Here is a 16753-nt window from a genome sequence, read left to right as displayed (position 1 = left end):
CGCAAAAAAACAATATATTATATTGTATTCTGCAGATGACAATGATATGTACTGTCTGTGGTGTTAATTTAAATGCGATACCTCAAACAATTAGACAAAAAAAAATTACCAAGTTTAGGGCATAATTGCCCGTAGATATATGTTTCGACATTTCTTCGAAACTCATCTTGAATAACAATAATCTTAAGACGATACTGACCTAGGCTATACATAGATCATCCTTAAGAAGTTTAACATCTCTACCATAAATAACTTCAGCTATAGCGCGCTTCAAATGTGGCACAAACAACAATTGTCAAAAACCCGTTGTCCTTCCTCACTCCTTTGGGAATTTATTTCTTTAAAAATAAGCATGCCAAAACATTGAAATAAACGGCATTGCCTTTCGCAAGGAACGCGGCACCGAATGTAAAAATTCGAAAAAAGAAATTATGAATGTACCTTACTCTTTGAATTCAAATGAAACCGCCCACCGGTCTTTCGAAGTTCGTCGAACTTCTGACTTTTCAGAATTCGAAAGTTAGAAATTATTGAATTTCTTAGCATAAGAAGTTCGAAAGTCTGAAAAGCTTCAACCTTTTTAGTGCAAGAAGTTCGAAAACCATCCAATTTTTTAGTCTATCAAGATCGAAAGTTTGACAAGCATTGAATTTTGCAGCGTAATAAGTTCGAAAAGGATCAAACTTTTTAGTATAATAAGTTTGAAGGTTAAAAAAAAACATTGCATTTCTGAACGTGCGAAGTTCGAAATTTCGAAAAGGGTCGCACTTCTTAGTTTACAACATTCGAAAATTCGATTTCCGTCGAATTTTTCGATATAGAAAGTTCAAAATCTTTCGAACCGCTTGATTCGATCATCGAACCTTGGGTTCGAAAAAAGTTTGCGGCATCCCTACCTACGATGAATTCCCAACAACTCGCCCAACTATCTATTCTTCTATTATAGCTGGAAAGGTTTCCGCCAATAATGAGCAACGGCGGCAACCAGACTGGTTGTCTGGTTTCCACCATCGCTCATAATGGCGGTAGCTGTCCAGAGTTCTGTGTAGACATTTGTTTGGTACCGGACACGAAACTGGGGAAACTAGTTTTTAACAGCTCCGCAGTAAAAAAATGCAGCAGGTACCTCCGGCGTCCCCTACCTACGATGAATTCCCAACAACTCGCCCAACTATCTATTCTTCTATTATAGCTGAAAAGGTTGCCACCAATAATGAGCAACGGCGGCAACCAGACTAGTTGTCTGGTTTCCACCATCACTCATAATGGCGGTAGCTGTCCAGAGTTCTGTGTAGACATTTGTTTGGTACCGGACACGAAACTGGGGAAACTAGTTTTTATCAGCTGCACTGTAAAAAATGCAGCAGGTACCTCCGGCGTCCTATCAGAGCACTGAAAATCCTTTGTTTTGACTCTTACATGAGCAAGCGCAAGGACGCACAACTGTGGAGCGACCTAAGAACGACCACCTTTGACTGCTAGTGGTGCTGCTAAAAAAACAAAAAAAACTTGAGAGCTGCTGATCCATTATCCATTGAACTAAGCTCATTCAATTTGCGCAAGGTTTGGAATGCACCCACCTTCTTGATCAGAGTGAGCTTAATCTGGGGCTTCTGGGAGGTTTGCTTGGGAGGCTCCTTGGCTTGCCGGTGGGCCAACTCTTCCTCCAGGCTCCCAAGGTCCAGGGTGGGGGGCAGAGGCGGCTCCCGGTACATCACCGCAGGGGGGGGTGCCACAGGCTTGGGCACCTCCTTTTCCACACGCTTCTTAGCCACCTCCGGAGCCACTGCTGCCACAGCTAAAGACCCGAAATTGACACCTTTGAGATTTCTGCCAAAACTAGTAACCAAAAGCATTCTTGGCCCTTTGTTGGCCATGATTTCAGCACAATGCAAGAAAAGGTGCAGGCTTGGCTTTCAAGTGCTTAGCTCCATAAGTGGACTTAGAGTTGGACACGCACACGTGCATCTAAGTCACTACTGTAGAACGGTGCAACTCGTTCGGGCATACGGTGCGGGTACCATTTCGATCTGGATGAGCATCGTACTGGCGTGCGGTCGTGTATCAGTACTGCTCGATATCCGTTAGAGACCCCACGCTAGCAGTCATACTGCACAGGATAAATTTCTCATCTACAGTGGGTAACAATGTTGCCATACTCTGGCACACTGAACTCCTGCCGTCTAAAAAATTTTTGACTAATTTGTTTTTTGTGGATAGTTTGCAAGTATGGTGTGTGCTACCATCACGGTGTCACTGTGTGTGCTGACTGATTAACTTCACATTGAGTACTCTACTTTGGTACTTGTGATTCTGATGACCTAACTTTTTTTTTAGTGCAGATGATTCCGTGTTTAACTAACCCTTTCTTCGTAACAACTGGGAGCTGTGGACTATTCTTTTTTAAGAGCCGGTATAAACTGGTTTGCACTTGGTGGAACCGGTAACCGAATTGTTTTCAAACGCATCACTAAACCAGAACACAATTCAATGCGACTGAACCCGAATCGCACAGAAAAAATGACCGGTTCAACTCCCTACTTTTAACCCAGCCGATATTTGATAGAGTTTGCGTGGAATACAAATAAAGAATTGGATTAAATATGTTGAGAAATTGCAAGAATTGTACAGCAACCGTAAAAGTTTACGTTTTAAGGCAGGTTCTATAAAAGGCTGCTACAGTCACTTGTGCTGGTGCCGTGTACCGATCGCAATTTGTCAGCGGTTTTCTGTTCCTGCTGCAGTGCATGGGGATTTGGGGCAGGTATAGGCGGCGTCGCTTGTAGCAGCGTACTAGCGGTGCGGTTGTGCAAGTACTCGAAGCAGAGAGCAAGATAGCTTCCTGTGCCACGCACGAACTAGACATTTTTAACGCCTTATCAGGCAAACAAAACTAACCATGAGTACTGCGTCACATGGACGTATGCACACATCAACAATCGAAACGTCGGCGAATATGTGAATTCGCGTTTGCAACCAGCGAGTGCCGCGACGGCACTTATTGTCGCTTGTGAATGACAAGTTTCATGGTGTGCTTTTAAAGAAACGCTGACAGGGTACTTAGGCTCGCCAAGGTTTTTCTTTGTACATGAGATATGGGAGCCAAACTACCCAAAAAACACAATTTGAGGCTTGAAATTCGTTTTCTTTCGCCCGAAAACCGCCGATTGAGAACTGTCCGGTTTGAGTCGCGCTCACTCTTTTCTCCGTGGTCACGTGACGTTTTCTATGGGGTAGACAGAACCACCAAATATATTCAAAGTCGTGGATCATCGAAAGCCCACACTCAATATTAAATAAAAAAAAAAAGTATGATACCCAGAGCCGCAAATACACCGATTGAAGAAAAAAAGCTCCACAGCCTCCGTTACTTCCGCCAACTCTCTCCTGCTCTATATTTCTTCTTCCTCTCCAGACCAGTTTCGGTTTCGGTTCCGAGCAGTTGCGTTTTGTGACTTTATTAGAAATATACGTGACGCTCTAGTAAAATATTGATTGGGTAGTCTTCTGACACCATAATGAATCGCCTGACAAAAAATGAAACAAAATTTTTGGGGGTGTCAGTGCCCCTTTAAGAACGACTGTGGAAGCTAGGAGTCATCGTACCGGTGCCCAAGCACTTCACGACCGCGTCATTTCTCATTGAGTTGAGGAGGAAAGCTAAAAAGAAAGTTGAAAAATCATTTCATGGCCCTTTTAGGCACCACATTTCCACAAAAACATGTTTTCAGCCGACTGAAAAATAATTTTAGTGTTAAAAGGAAGCTGAAGAGGTTCTTATTTATTTATTTTTATCCCGTGAATCTTAATATCACGTTCGTTTTCCCCGAAGATGTAACTAAATGAGAGAAAACACGAAAAACCTCCGACCAGTCATTACGTCATACCCAGATCTTTCGGCTGCCAAGTGCATGTCACTCGTGTGGGCAGCATGTGCAGTTGCAAGCTTGACAGGTATATCCCTCCGCACCGACACCAGTTGCAACATCTTTTTCTGACCTTTCTGAAAATAGCTAGAGTGCTCATGCATAGATTTGATGGCACTGAAGATGCGCGAGAGCGGAGATTCTGAAAACTTTGGATATGACGTCATGCTCCGGGAAGGAGGGGCTAGAGTAGTATTTTGAAAATTATTTTTTGCAGCCTCCATGCACCAAATTAAAAAAATAATCTCGATCTTCGTGATACTGGACGCCAAATGAGGACGACTGAAGTGTTTTTCCTCAAATACATAACTGCTTCAGTTTCCCTTTAACGAGTGCACATACAAAACATCAATACCAGAAAAACATAGTGCGGGAAATGTCTGCATGCGGGAGGTTGGCAAATAGGAATGGAAGGACACAAACCTTTCTTTGGGGGCGATGGATTTCTGGCAACAGCTACGCCCACAGGGTTGGTAGGAGGAACGGGGTTTGGTGGCCGCCCTGGAGAGCTCGATGCCGACGAGACACTGTTGATGCTCAGACTGCGTGAATAGCTCCGCGACCTTGACCGTGACGGTGTTCTCGATGAGCTAGTCCTGCAATTGACATGGGCCTTTTTTCCAAATGTTGGACACCATTATCGCAAGCAAGTGAAACGTTTTTGATGGCCTGCCTTGCTTCCAATTCTGCCCGCTCCAAGCTATATTGGCTGTCTGAACGCGGTCAATAAATGCGCTCAGCGTTTGTTCTTCCTCTATCCAACGGGATCGACGAGTACATTTCTTTTCAATGAATGCAATGACTATGGACAACTTTGTCCATTTGTACATTTTTCTGAATGAAGGAACAGTGGACTTCGCCGTACCGCCCATTGACTGACGGCACAGATAAAGCTCTCTGACCAATCAGAAAGTAGAATCGATTCCATTAAACTAGGATTTATGTTTTATGCAGTACCGGCAGTAGATTCAGAAAATATTCGAGACCAAGTTACAGTGAAGGCAAGCTTTGTTGAAATGGCAAGCTATTTATTTAATCTGCTCGAAAATTTCAATTGACAAGATGTAGTCTCATAAATGTGAAGGCTCACTCTAAAATTGTCCCAAAAACTCTGCACCTGCACGTACCAATGTCAAATTTTCATCAAAGGTGTATTTTAGTGGTGGATCTCACTTTGTCAAATCGCAAAGCGTAGCTCCATTCCTGTGAAAAATGAGACGAACAAACTTGCCTGGGTCAACAGCAGACACGTTCGGGACAACCAAGTCATTTGCTAGCGCCGCTGACCCTGGCAAGTTTGTTGGTCTCATTTTTTACTGGAAGAGAGTAAGACTTGAAAATTTCACAAGGTCAAATTCACCACTAAAATATTCGCGGCTCCAATTTACTATAGGTGGCGCCACCCGTTTTCCAAAATGGCCGGTTTAGTTAGGGTTGGAGATGCGTGCCGCTGCTGAGCCTGTCTAGTTTACTGGTAATTATTTCAAATTATTTCTGGCTAGGGTTTTATAAGCGAAGGTCACATCTTTATCCTGAAAACAAAAACGGTATTCAGCATACTATTTAGGCCAGGAGGTACCTTTTAATTCCAGAGCCAAACCGAAACTTATCTTTATTTTGGATTTAATTTCTCGGTATCAGTTTTAATTTCAGATTCTTTCATAACTCAAAAAGTGTCTCACACCGCAATTATTTAGTTGAAGAAGTTGTTCGCGGAAACCTTCGTCCCTTTAAAGGGACCATGAAGGCAGTTTCGAAGTTTTATTCGACAATTGAAATGGATGTCAGGCACGTCTCAGATACTGTTGACCAAGTTCTAGCCCGAACAGAAGTTTGGGTGCCGCACCAATCGAGCAAACAGGCGCGGTAATAATAGCGCCGGGAACGATGCCTGAGACCCCAGCGAGGCGGCGGCAGAAAGGTGAAGTAAGGTGCGCCGAAGCGTGACGACAACGGGCACCTCGTCTGGCGACTGGTTCAAACGATAGACGCGCTCTCGGTTTCGATTTCGGTGGTGAGATGTGATGAAAAATTTTTATTTGAACGTTGGATAATCTTTTGAAGTTGTAGTTGGGAATTAATAGGTTTCATACCGTGTATAAAAGCATAATCTGAAGCGATCCCTCCGTTTGTCACTGGTTGAACGCATCCCGCACTGCTACCTCGGGCGTGTAAAAAGCATAGAGCAACCATGGACAAAAAAAAAAGAAGAAGGTACGAGCGCCGGGGGCGGCAAACTTTTGGTTTTGGTTTCGTGCATCGTCTCGTGTTCGCTTTGCGAACTGGTGTCTCACCGATCATGCCGCGTTTATGTGCAGTAGTAGGTTGCGCGAAAGGTCGGCTAAAGGCATGCGGTCGATCGGGCGACGTTAGTTTGCATAAACTGCCGACCGATGCAGCAATGCGCAGCATTTGGTTGCGCGCCGTCGTCTTGCGTAGAGCTGTGGACAGCGGCGTCAGGATTTGTTCGTTGCATTTCCGACCAGAAGACTTTGAGCAGCACCCTCACGTCAGAGTGCCGGAGTCTGGATAAAAACATGAAGTTCCCGCGTCTGAGGAAAGACGCTATTCCCTCACTTTCCTTGCGCAAGGAGCCCACACCACAGCGGCAACGAAGCACGGTAAGCTCTATATACAGTAAACGATTTAATTTCCGAGAGGACATAAGTTTCGCGAATCGTCTGCAATTCGCGAAAAATAGATCCTGCAAACAATTCTGGTAAAATATAAACACAGTGCAATATCTTTATCAAAATCCCACCGCGTCGCAAAAATGAGAACCCGCGAATTGCTTTAAAACTGAGAGCTTTGACCGAAATCGCGAAATATTGAGCATGCGAAAAATAAGGCGGTTACAGCAGTGGCGTCACTAGGCTCTGCGGCACCCAAAGCAGTAGCCCGCTACCCCCGACCGCTGCACCCGGGGCATCGCGTCAGCGTCGGCGAGTGGGGCGGGGAGTCGCTCTGAGGCGGCGACCGAGGAGTTGGTGGTAGGTCTGGGGCGCCCTCGTAAAGCGCCAATCCAGAGTTCCGCGTCCTTAGCAGCATCTCCCGTTCAGGCGGCGTGAGGTCGCTGAACGGGAGCTCAAACTCGTTTGCGAGCGCGGCGTTGTCGTCCATTTCTTCCAGGTTTTCTTCACAGACCGCCGTGCACTAGAGCAAACCACGGGAACCACTCTGAGTGTGCACTAAATCCTACCGATGCCGACAGTGCTCCTTGACGTCACTTCTTTTCCCAGAGGCGAAAAAGGGAAGAAATCTGAATGTTTGTTCCGGTTTCGCAAAATTTATTTGCAGGTACAGAAATAAGAGTCACAACGTTCTAGAAAATAGTGCGTGGCATGCCAGGACCCCAATGCTTCCGAAAACACCTTCTTTTTAAAAAAAAAAAATTAAATTGCCTTCATGGTCCTTTTAAAGACTGGGTCTTTCATACACCTTAGAGGCAACATAGAATGTTGTAGTTGTTGAAATATCCAGAGCTGATATTTGTGCAATCTTGCTGCCTCTTCTCGCTCACATAATTGTCATATGAAACAATGAACTGCAGGCCTTTCAATGGCTTTCTGGGTATTTAGAAGATTAATTGCTTTAATATCTTTCCCAGAACAAGAATAACAGAATAAATCCAATTTATACAATATGTTCACAAACCATATGAATTAAGAAACGCTGTTCTCACTAGAAAAATTCAAAGACGGAATCCGGGTCAGGCAGCTGAAGTGTGTGTGTTTTTAAAAGCAACTCGTGACGCATATGAGTTTATATTGCATCCAGTGTTTGACTGTTGGTCTATCTTGATAACAAAGTGGGAGGTCTTCATGTGCTAAAAAGAAAACAAAACGACACCTTTCAGAAAAAAAAAAAACGATTATGGTTAAATGGCGGATTTCTGTGATCGTAGCGTTAATTGGGAGAATTGATAATTCATAATATAAATATTAATATTAAGATATTTTAATATGCAATTTTTAAGCTCTAAAATAATTAGTTGCTTATGATCTAATTTCAAATGCACGAACAAGTATGACAATCTAAAGTGCGCTAATTATCACCACTGGTGCCAATTGCAGCATTTTTAATTACCAAGTTATAAAATAAATAAAGTCTAAAATCAATGACAACGTTCTAGCTAATGTGAGAAATTCATGTAAAATTAGATTAATTGAGGATGCTATCAAAGTAGCGACTTTTGACAATCGGCAAAACTTCCCAAGTCGCCGTCAATAACCTTCCAAACCAAATCCCCTTCCCAGGAGAGAGAGAAAAAAAAAAAAGGATTATTATTTTTAATTGTTACTCTTTTTTTAACATTCATTTCCTTTCGTATTTGTTCGTCGTCGTTTTGCCATCCTCAGCCTTTCCAGTTCGAAGAAACGCCTATCTGCTTGCGAGTCTGCTCACTGCAGCACGTTTTGTTGGTGTTGGAAAACGGTGAAACAGTAGCAAGTTTCAGTATTGCATATACGAGCGAACGCAAGCGCTCTGTGTTTGCGTTAGCTTTGCATGTTCCACGCTGCACGCATGCGAAACCCAAAATTGCGGTCTTGGATCGGAGCATGGCAACGATGCGCACGCGCAACGTGGAGCAGCCACCTTCTATGCTTCTGTACGCAATACTCAAACTCTCTAATAAGGTACAATCTCATACCGGCTGCAGCACCACGTTGGGACAGTGAAGTGTGTTGTTTGCATTCTGAAAAAACATTTCGCGAGCCATGATCGCGAGCAGTTCCGCCATGCCCGCTGAGCAGGAGAATCGGGGGACCCTCACTAGAGCGCTTCCCGTTTCCGCCGTGGGAGGGCAAGCGACGAGCTGGAGACGCGAATATCTTTAATAAATATATGAGATGCATCCTGTAGCCACAGATTTCTGAGCGAGCCCCGGCATTGATCTCACTCCTCTTTTGGCTACAGCTGGGTGCAACTGTAGGTCCTGAAGAAAAACTTTCAGCCTTTCCACTCTGGTGAAGAAGGAAGACAAGCGAAGTCATACTTTGATGGGAATACCTCAAGGACGACTTCTCGGATGACCTCTAGGACGACACCTAGATGACGACGTCTAGGACGACCTCAAGGACGACATTAAGGACGGCCTCAAGAACGATGTTAAGAACGGCCTCAAGGACAACTTCTAGCTTCTAGGAAGACCTCAAGGACGTCTAGGACGACCTCAAGGACGACTTCTGGGACGACCTCTAGGACAACCTCCAGGATGACTTCTAGGGTGATCTCGAGGACAACCTCTTGGGCAACCTCAAGGACGACGTCTAGGACGACTTCTAGGATGACGCCTAGAGAAATTCAGCCTTTCCACTCTGGTGAAAACCAGAGTGGAAAGGCTGGAAAGGTTGCCGCCATCTATGTGCGAGGCCGGCAAGCCAGCTGTCTGGTTGCTGCCATTGCTCATAGATAGCTGTAGCTGTCCAGAGTTTTGTGTCGACATTTGTTTGGTACCGGACACGATCCTGGGGAACCTAGCCCTCAACAGTTCCGCTGTAAAAAAAACACGAAATCGGCCACACCTGTCGGTTTTGAGTCTTGCGCCTGTGGACAACCCATCAAGTCAATTGTTTCCTCTTTCTTATTTAACCACAGGACCAGCAAATGCGAGTGGTCTCGTTTCTTTTTCCGGGTGTGTGCGTAGCAACAAACTGTGCAGCATAGCCACTTTACCTCAATGCTTTATAAATATTTGGAAACTGCGGGCAATTCTAATGCTTACAACAACCAAAAAGCAGACAGGCAGTTAGCGTAGCAACACGAAACTGTTACTTTAGCAAGCAAAAAGACGTGCGCCAGTCAAACGTACGATCACGGAAACGCGAACTCAGAGGCGCTCGCTCTGCGTGGCACATAATCTTAAGTTCAAACGCAGCTGATGCTACAATCGCGACCTCCGGGCTTTCAGCATCCCTGCCAGGCACGCGCGCTCGTGCAGTGCAAGCACTGTTCAGGGCCACATGCTCGCATTTGTAGCATCGGCTGCATTTGTATTTAAGCTGAAACTAAATATAGTAGAAGGAAACCTAAAGAAACATAAACCCCGACAACGCTTGCGCTCGTTGCTGCAGCCGACAGCAGAACAGCGTTGGGTACACATTGGAGAACTTCGAAACGCATGACCACCTCTGCCTCCCGCAGTCTCGAGCCAGACGCACCACGCCACCAAAAATGGCGAACTTCTGTCTGCTGCTGCTGCGCATGCGCCGTGGAAACTCCGGAAAAAGCCCATTGACACAACGCTAAAAGGGAGCTCCGCTGAAATTCTGATGGTCACTCATTTTTGTAAAAGTTGCACCACTTATCAAAAATACTCCCCTCAGCATATTTATAAAATGTCTCCCCAAATTTCTTATTTTCTGGAGAAATAATAAACTTTTAAGTTGATGCAGTTATGCTCCAACTGGTAGCTAGCTACCTTACTTGCACCACTGAGCAGGAGCAGCACGACGCAACGTATTGTACCCGAGATATTTTGTGAACGCTACATGATGATGCGCTTGTTTGTGCCAGTCTTTTGAGTCAGGTGACAGCTACATGATGGGGTGGGAGGATTTAGTGCCATGCTGTGGGGGGGCCGTAACGCAACAAAGACAAAGAGATGGGCAATATTTCACCCTTTTGACAAACGACACATCACTAATCAGTAGGTGACTGTGGCTCATGAGCAATCAACTTATATCAATTTGCTCCATTTGTTTATAGCTACTGCATGCATGGGGTTTTGGGGGAGGGAGAGTTTGACTTTACTGAGCAGCGTGCAAACATTAGGAGACGGTGAAATGCAGCCACATTGCAGTGCTCTGTTAACGCCTCCCCTAGTGTGGATTTGAGATGCCCCAGGAAACAATGATTTCAGGTTCAAGAAAAATACTAAGCCAACGAGAAATAAATTTGTTCACAGCCTAAAAATAATTTTTTTTTTTTTTAAATATTATTCGGTTTTGGTGCGGCAACCGTGCCCACATACCGGAAGTGTTCAAAATGGCGGATGTGTTAAAATACAAAATGATTTCTGTTTCATCTGAACTTAAGTTTAGAATAAAATAAAAATCTGTAACTATATTTCAGCAAAAATTAACTCGTGTCACCAAACAGTTTACGATTGCCCTTCAGAAAATGTTTTGTTTCAAATGTTCAGATCGACAGCAGAGCGCCACCTTCCACCAGCTACTTTCAGAGCACGGTGTTACTGCACTTACCGGCTGTGAGACCGTGTTGAACTGCCCGAGAAACTGCCACTTCGCGACTTCTTCAGCTTGCTGCAGGTTGAAAAAAAATGCCAACAATGATTTATTCATTTATTGATTTACGGTAGTGTGCAGACATGACCGTAGCCTAGATACTAGTACACAAAATCAGGAGAAAAAAAGAAAGACATCCGTTGTTCCAAATGAATTGTGTCTCGAGTGCCTTACGCAAATGTATTTTGCACCAAATATCCGCAACAGCATCACTTCAACCCGAAGGAACCTTGCCCTAGTAATCGGTCAGTCATTTGCTAGTCATCAGCCTACCAAATATGAAACTGCACAAATCAGACCATAACATACACTGGAAGTTGTTACAAAAAAGATTTTTGAAAGACACCCTCATCATAAAACAGAGGATGAGGTTTTCAAGGGTTGCTCAAGGGTTGCGCGGGGTTAACTTCCCGAAAGCAAAGCTCAGCCGGAAACAAGAGTGGGCACTGGCGAATGCCACTCACCCGGATGGGGGACTGGGCACCTTCCTACGGGGCTTCCCCCGGGGGGCCCCCAGGGGTGCCGTGATGGGAGGTGGTGAGGGATCATGTGCTTTCCTGCGGTCCAGCACAGGAGACGTCCTGGTTGTACCTTGACGGCTCCCTGGCTTGCCCACAGGAGACTGACTGCAAGGCATTGGTCTTTGGACTGCACGGCCTACTCGGGATCGACATTGCATGCAAACTAGATGGCCAAACCGCAAGAGTTTTCGTGCTTGGTGGTACCGCATAAGCAAGCATTTACTTGTACCACCATAATCACGAATGAGGTGAACCACCCTGTCCAATCATTATGACACTGCACACTGTTGATTCCTCTCATCCGCAGTGTGCAGCGCTGGAAAACAAGCAAGCACGTAGCTATGGAAAGTTATTTGGAATGCACAAACCCCTTGCAAGTAAAGCGCTCATCTAAGCTTCGTGCCAGTGTCTTCCATAACACATCACAGAAAGCTGGAGTTAAGGTACAGTCGAGAAGAAAGTCAAATAGGTCCTGGAAGTTGTGCGGCATATACAATCACATAAGTTACGAGGTACTATACTCCGTTTCACCTCACGTTGTACCGCGGCGAAGGCTAGAAGCACGAGCTCATAGCGTTGACAGCTGCTCTTAATGCACGAGAGCTTGTGCTGCCGAGATCTGCCCCAGAGCAAGGAGCTCGCGCTTGTAGCCTTCCCTGTGGTACATCATAAGGTGAAATAGAGTATAGAAGAGAGACTGGACGCACATAAATGTGGCACTTCCAAAAAATGATGAGAACGAGGGCAAAGGCAACTAAAACTAAACGAAAGCTCCTGAGAAACAGGCAAGTCCAGAAAAATCATTGGCCACTATCCTTAGATCAATGATCACACATCTTTCAGGAAGCATATGTTACATTTTTTGCGAAGGAGACATGCATTCCATGTGCAAGTGCATTTTGTAAGTCAAATAAAAAAAAGTCAGATGCATTTTCTTCACAAATATTACCATCATACATGTTGCAAATGCAGTGATGTAACAGTGCCCCAGTCATTCTAGATTCCCTCAAACTCACATAAATACTTAGATGCTTAAAAGTACTCAAAACGGCAACAGGATGTTGTGGCAAGAGCCACCCTTTGACTAGAAAGGGGATTCTACTTCTGAAATGCAAGCTGAAGGACAAAGGAAATAGCACAAATATCTGTGAATGACCATTTTGTAGGTATAGAATCAAAGGCAAACCTAATTGCATTACACTCAAATAAATGTTGGAATCAAAAAATGCTGAGCATGAAACTGGATGCTTGGATTCTGAAGATAGCAATAAAACTGTAATTTCCAATTCAGCTAAAAAAACAATTTAGTCACTAAAAATAAAATCAACAAAAAATATATATATATATTTTTTTTTTTAATTTTATCTAGAAAAATAGCAGGGTTCTTGTAGAACCTGCCCTCCAAAGAGCATACTCAAGTGAATGCTAGAAGTCGTTTAAAAATTGTGCCTACTACACCTATCTGTCCTTCAAACTTTACGGAGATATTGTTTGAATCGCTTAAAAAAAGCAACTTGTTTCTTTTTTTGTGTGTGGGTAAGATTGATAAACCAAATTGAATAAACTGTTTTTGCGTTTCATGGATGTGCCATGGCTGTTCTATCGAAACCAAAACCATGCCACTCTGCTCCGTCACCAACTGACTTCTAAAATTGTATACAAAATGTAACTGTCGAGCATACGACAAAAAACGGCCCGGCGGTGAGTGCTTGCCAGGCCGGCAAACAAGGTACAAGCTAAAAATAACTTGAGCGCATCGATGCAACACATCGCGGGCCAGGGTCTAAAAGCTTTTGGAGCGCTTTGTGCAACGACTGAGCTCGAAACAAACAAGTGCACTGTCTGGGTTCAGCATGCAGACATTGCCTTCTTTGCTTTAGCTCACTTCTTTTCAACTTTCTTTCACGGCAGATTTTTCACGTACTGGGGTCCCTCTCGAAAGAAAGCCCACCGAGAGAAACCTAAATAATCAGCACTTCAACACAGCAGTCTTTGAGTTAAAGAGGGGTTTTTGTAGTAACGTATGATTTACACAAGAACAGGAATGTTGATGAACATGCGGCGGTACTTAGTTTCATTTTAGAAAGCGCCATATCTGCAGCGACATGGGGACAGAAACACCCGACGTCGCGCGACCACGGTGACTGAAAGGCAGACCCTCATATAGTCTTCCCACGGCCATTGCTTTAAGGAGCGAGTGCTTCAGCTCACAAGCCGCGCAAAAACATGTGGTTCCTTTAACAGCATGACAGCATGGCTGGTACCCGGCACGCTAGCGTCGGAGCATCCGCACACACCTGCGTCTATCGGTGAAAAAAAAAAAAAAAAAAGACGCGAGTCCTACGACTTATGAGATGAGCCGACGAGCGCGCAAAACGTGAGGGCGGGAAAACCATGCAAGACCGGATGGATGATTGATGCAAGGTACTATTGTGTCGGGCGGCCGTTTGCGCCACATAACACACGCATGCTCAATTACGGTACTCAGTTTAGTTTCGGTTTCGAAAGGCGACATTAATTGTTTTTTTTGGCACAGGCTTGCCACAGGTTACCCATATTTTGGCAAAATGTAGCAAGATGTAGCAGGGTTAGCCACTTGGCGCAGTTTGGCGCAATCGGCGGAGCAATCACATCACTGAGGACTGAGAAAGTGAGATTACCATTTGCAGTGATGGAAGTGCCATTTGACCTTTTGGAGCAGGCCTTGTAGCAGGCAAAATGTTATTTTGGAGCAGGTAGTGGCCCTTTTGGAGCAGGGTCCGGCATATTGCCATATTACTCGAAAATGAAATAATGCTGCATTGCTATATGAAGCCCTTCTCTATTATTGGAACACAGCGCCTGTCGCCTTTTTAAGACAGGATATATAAAATTCAACAAAGCAAACACACACAAAAAAAACATTTTTTTAAATAGTTTATCTTCTCGTCAGATAAAAAAATATACAATTAAATATGTCACACTGAGGTCTGATGGTACAGGATATTTAGTTTTATCAGCCTGCACTTCTTTTAAGGTATCTGCAGCAGCATCTAACGACCCTCACAGTTGTGGAATGTTTTAGCTCAGATTAGAGTTGTCTTTCGGGCAGCAGCTTCAAATATTGCGGTATCTGATATTGGCTTCAAAAATTCCGATGCATTTTCGATGTGCTGGCGAAGTCACGATCGGATCACGGCGAGTTAACCCGTTGAGTGCGCTCCTTGGCATGCACCGAAGCGCTGCAGAGAAGCGACACCCGCGGAGCAGACACCGCAGTCGCGCGAGTCGCGCAGTGCTTTGTGCTCCGAAAAGGACGGTGAGGCTTTACCAGCACTACATCCAGAGTTAGGTGCAACTCAACTATACTTCGTTTCAGCTTCGGTGCGAGCGCAGCCGAAGCTATAAGCGCGCGCAAGGAGCCCGTAACTGTGCCCACACTGTACGAGCCCACGCGCGGGTCAGGAATGCAAAGAGCATTGGGCTCGCGCTAGCTTTGACTTCGCTGGTATACTTCGTCTCACCTTAATATGGACTATTGTTAGCCGCGCGTGCTAAAAGCGCAAGCTAGCCGCTTTAAATGAAGCCGCGGCGGCTGCGCGAGCGCTCGTGCAGCAAGTGGTCTAGTCAAGGCAGTCAAGGCTGGCCGCTCGCGCTAGCACAGCCTTCGCGTTTAGTCCATGTTAGGGTGAGACGAAGTACGCACGGGAACAGGGCGGGACAACATTAAAAACATCCACAGCTCGGCCTTAGGCTGCTCAGTGGGATGGTTATTCGCTTAGCCTCTGCGGCTTCGGTCTCAGATGTTGCTAACGTTGTTCCTTTCAGTGATGATGATGATAATGCGCCCTCGCAGTTTCGGTTTGCGTAACAGTTACGGCGCGGAAAATACCGCGGTACCGCCACGCGCTCTGATAAGACTTCAATTTGTATTTTTTATTGCTACATTTCATCTCGGCGCAGGCATGGCGCAATTCTTCGGTAAAATGACAATTTGGCGCTACATGTAGCAGGATTGCGTCCTTGGCGCAATTTGGCGCAATTGGCGCAGCACTTCCATCACTGCATTTGGCACAATGCTAGGACATTATTCCCTCACGTTTTGGTGAAATATAGCAGGAAGTAGCATGCAAAAATTGTGTAGCAATCGCACCACTACAAACATACAAACTACCCTGCCCTATTTCAACTTGACTATCACATCCAACACTTCAAATATTAGTGCAAACAAACCACACATACACACAGTAGTTACCTTAAAAGTAAAGTAGGGAGAACAAAGAAAGAAACAACAAAGTCTCACAAGCTTTTACTTTGTCACAGCCCATGCTTGGCATGCTGTCATACAAATCTATTTCCAGGTGCAACAAATCTATGCATGACAAAAGTGTAGCATACTGGTTTCTTTACAGCACTGCAGCAATGCACAGACCCAGCGACGTACCTTGGAGGACCATAGCAAGGGGGCCCCCGAGATGGTGCCTGACCGCCACGGAACCTTCCAGGGGGCGCTGGTGCCACAGGAGATCGCGACCGCGACCGACTGCATCAAGAAGAAGCTTTCTAGAACTGCTCCAGTCGTCCCAACAAGTTTTAATGGCTTTGTCTTTTTAAGGTGGAACTAGACACAGCAAGAAACACTTCCTTAATAATACCCTCAAACTAAATAAAAATGCAAGGAGCATTATCTGCTGCCAGCAGGGATACCAGAAAAATTTCACTGCAATGGAAACACTTCACGCAAGAACTGGGTCAAAATATGTTATTACTTAACTACCATTTATACATGCCCCCCCCCCCCCCCCCAAAAGAAATTAAGGTTCTTATTACAAAGCCTTCAACTTTATCAAATATTGTCCCAACAACAAAGTCATGTTGGATGGAACATCATTCATAAAATTTTAGCCGAAGGCAACCAAAAATCAAACTTGTATTAGTAAAACCAGTTGAAATATAGCTTTCCTAATATGAAAATTGATGGTAAGCAAGCTGCAATCCAGGTATAATTAGGTTATAGAACAAACAGTTTTATGTATGAGACTACTGGAGATGCACACAAACATGAATACACAAACACCAA

At 44.8% G+C, this 16753-nt stretch overlaps 1 protein-coding gene across 13 annotated transcripts in view; it reads right to left on the bottom strand.

The window, feature by feature from the left end:
* The window catches only part of LOC8028361 (zinc finger CCCH domain-containing protein 18), a 47730-nt gene that overhangs the window by 4938 nt on the left and 26039 nt on the right, over positions 1 to 16753 (bottom strand). For all 13 annotated transcript variants that reach the window (XM_029971860.4, XM_029971864.4, XM_042287491.1 and 10 more), the window contains 5 exons: positions 16118 to 16216; positions 11638 to 11799; positions 11132 to 11191; positions 4350 to 4522; positions 1581 to 1798 (listed from right to left, as the gene is read on the bottom strand). In XM_029971860.4, coding sequence (XP_029827720.2) covers positions 1581 to 1798; positions 4350 to 4522; positions 11132 to 11191; positions 11638 to 11799; positions 16118 to 16216 — 712 coding nt within the window. The remainder of the gene's footprint in view (positions 1 to 1580; positions 1799 to 4349; positions 4523 to 11131; positions 11192 to 11637; positions 11800 to 16117; positions 16217 to 16753) is intronic.

Source organism: Ixodes scapularis, unplaced genomic scaffold, assembly GCF_016920785.2.
Source record: "Ixodes scapularis isolate PalLabHiFi unplaced genomic scaffold, ASM1692078v2 PGA_scaffold9__187_contigs__length_104089568, whole genome shotgun sequence".
NCBI lineage: Eukaryota > Metazoa > Arthropoda > Arachnida > Ixodida > Ixodidae > Ixodes > Ixodes scapularis.
The sequence above is the reverse complement of the archived record's forward strand: the minus strand, read 5'-3'. Positions and strand labels throughout refer to the sequence as shown.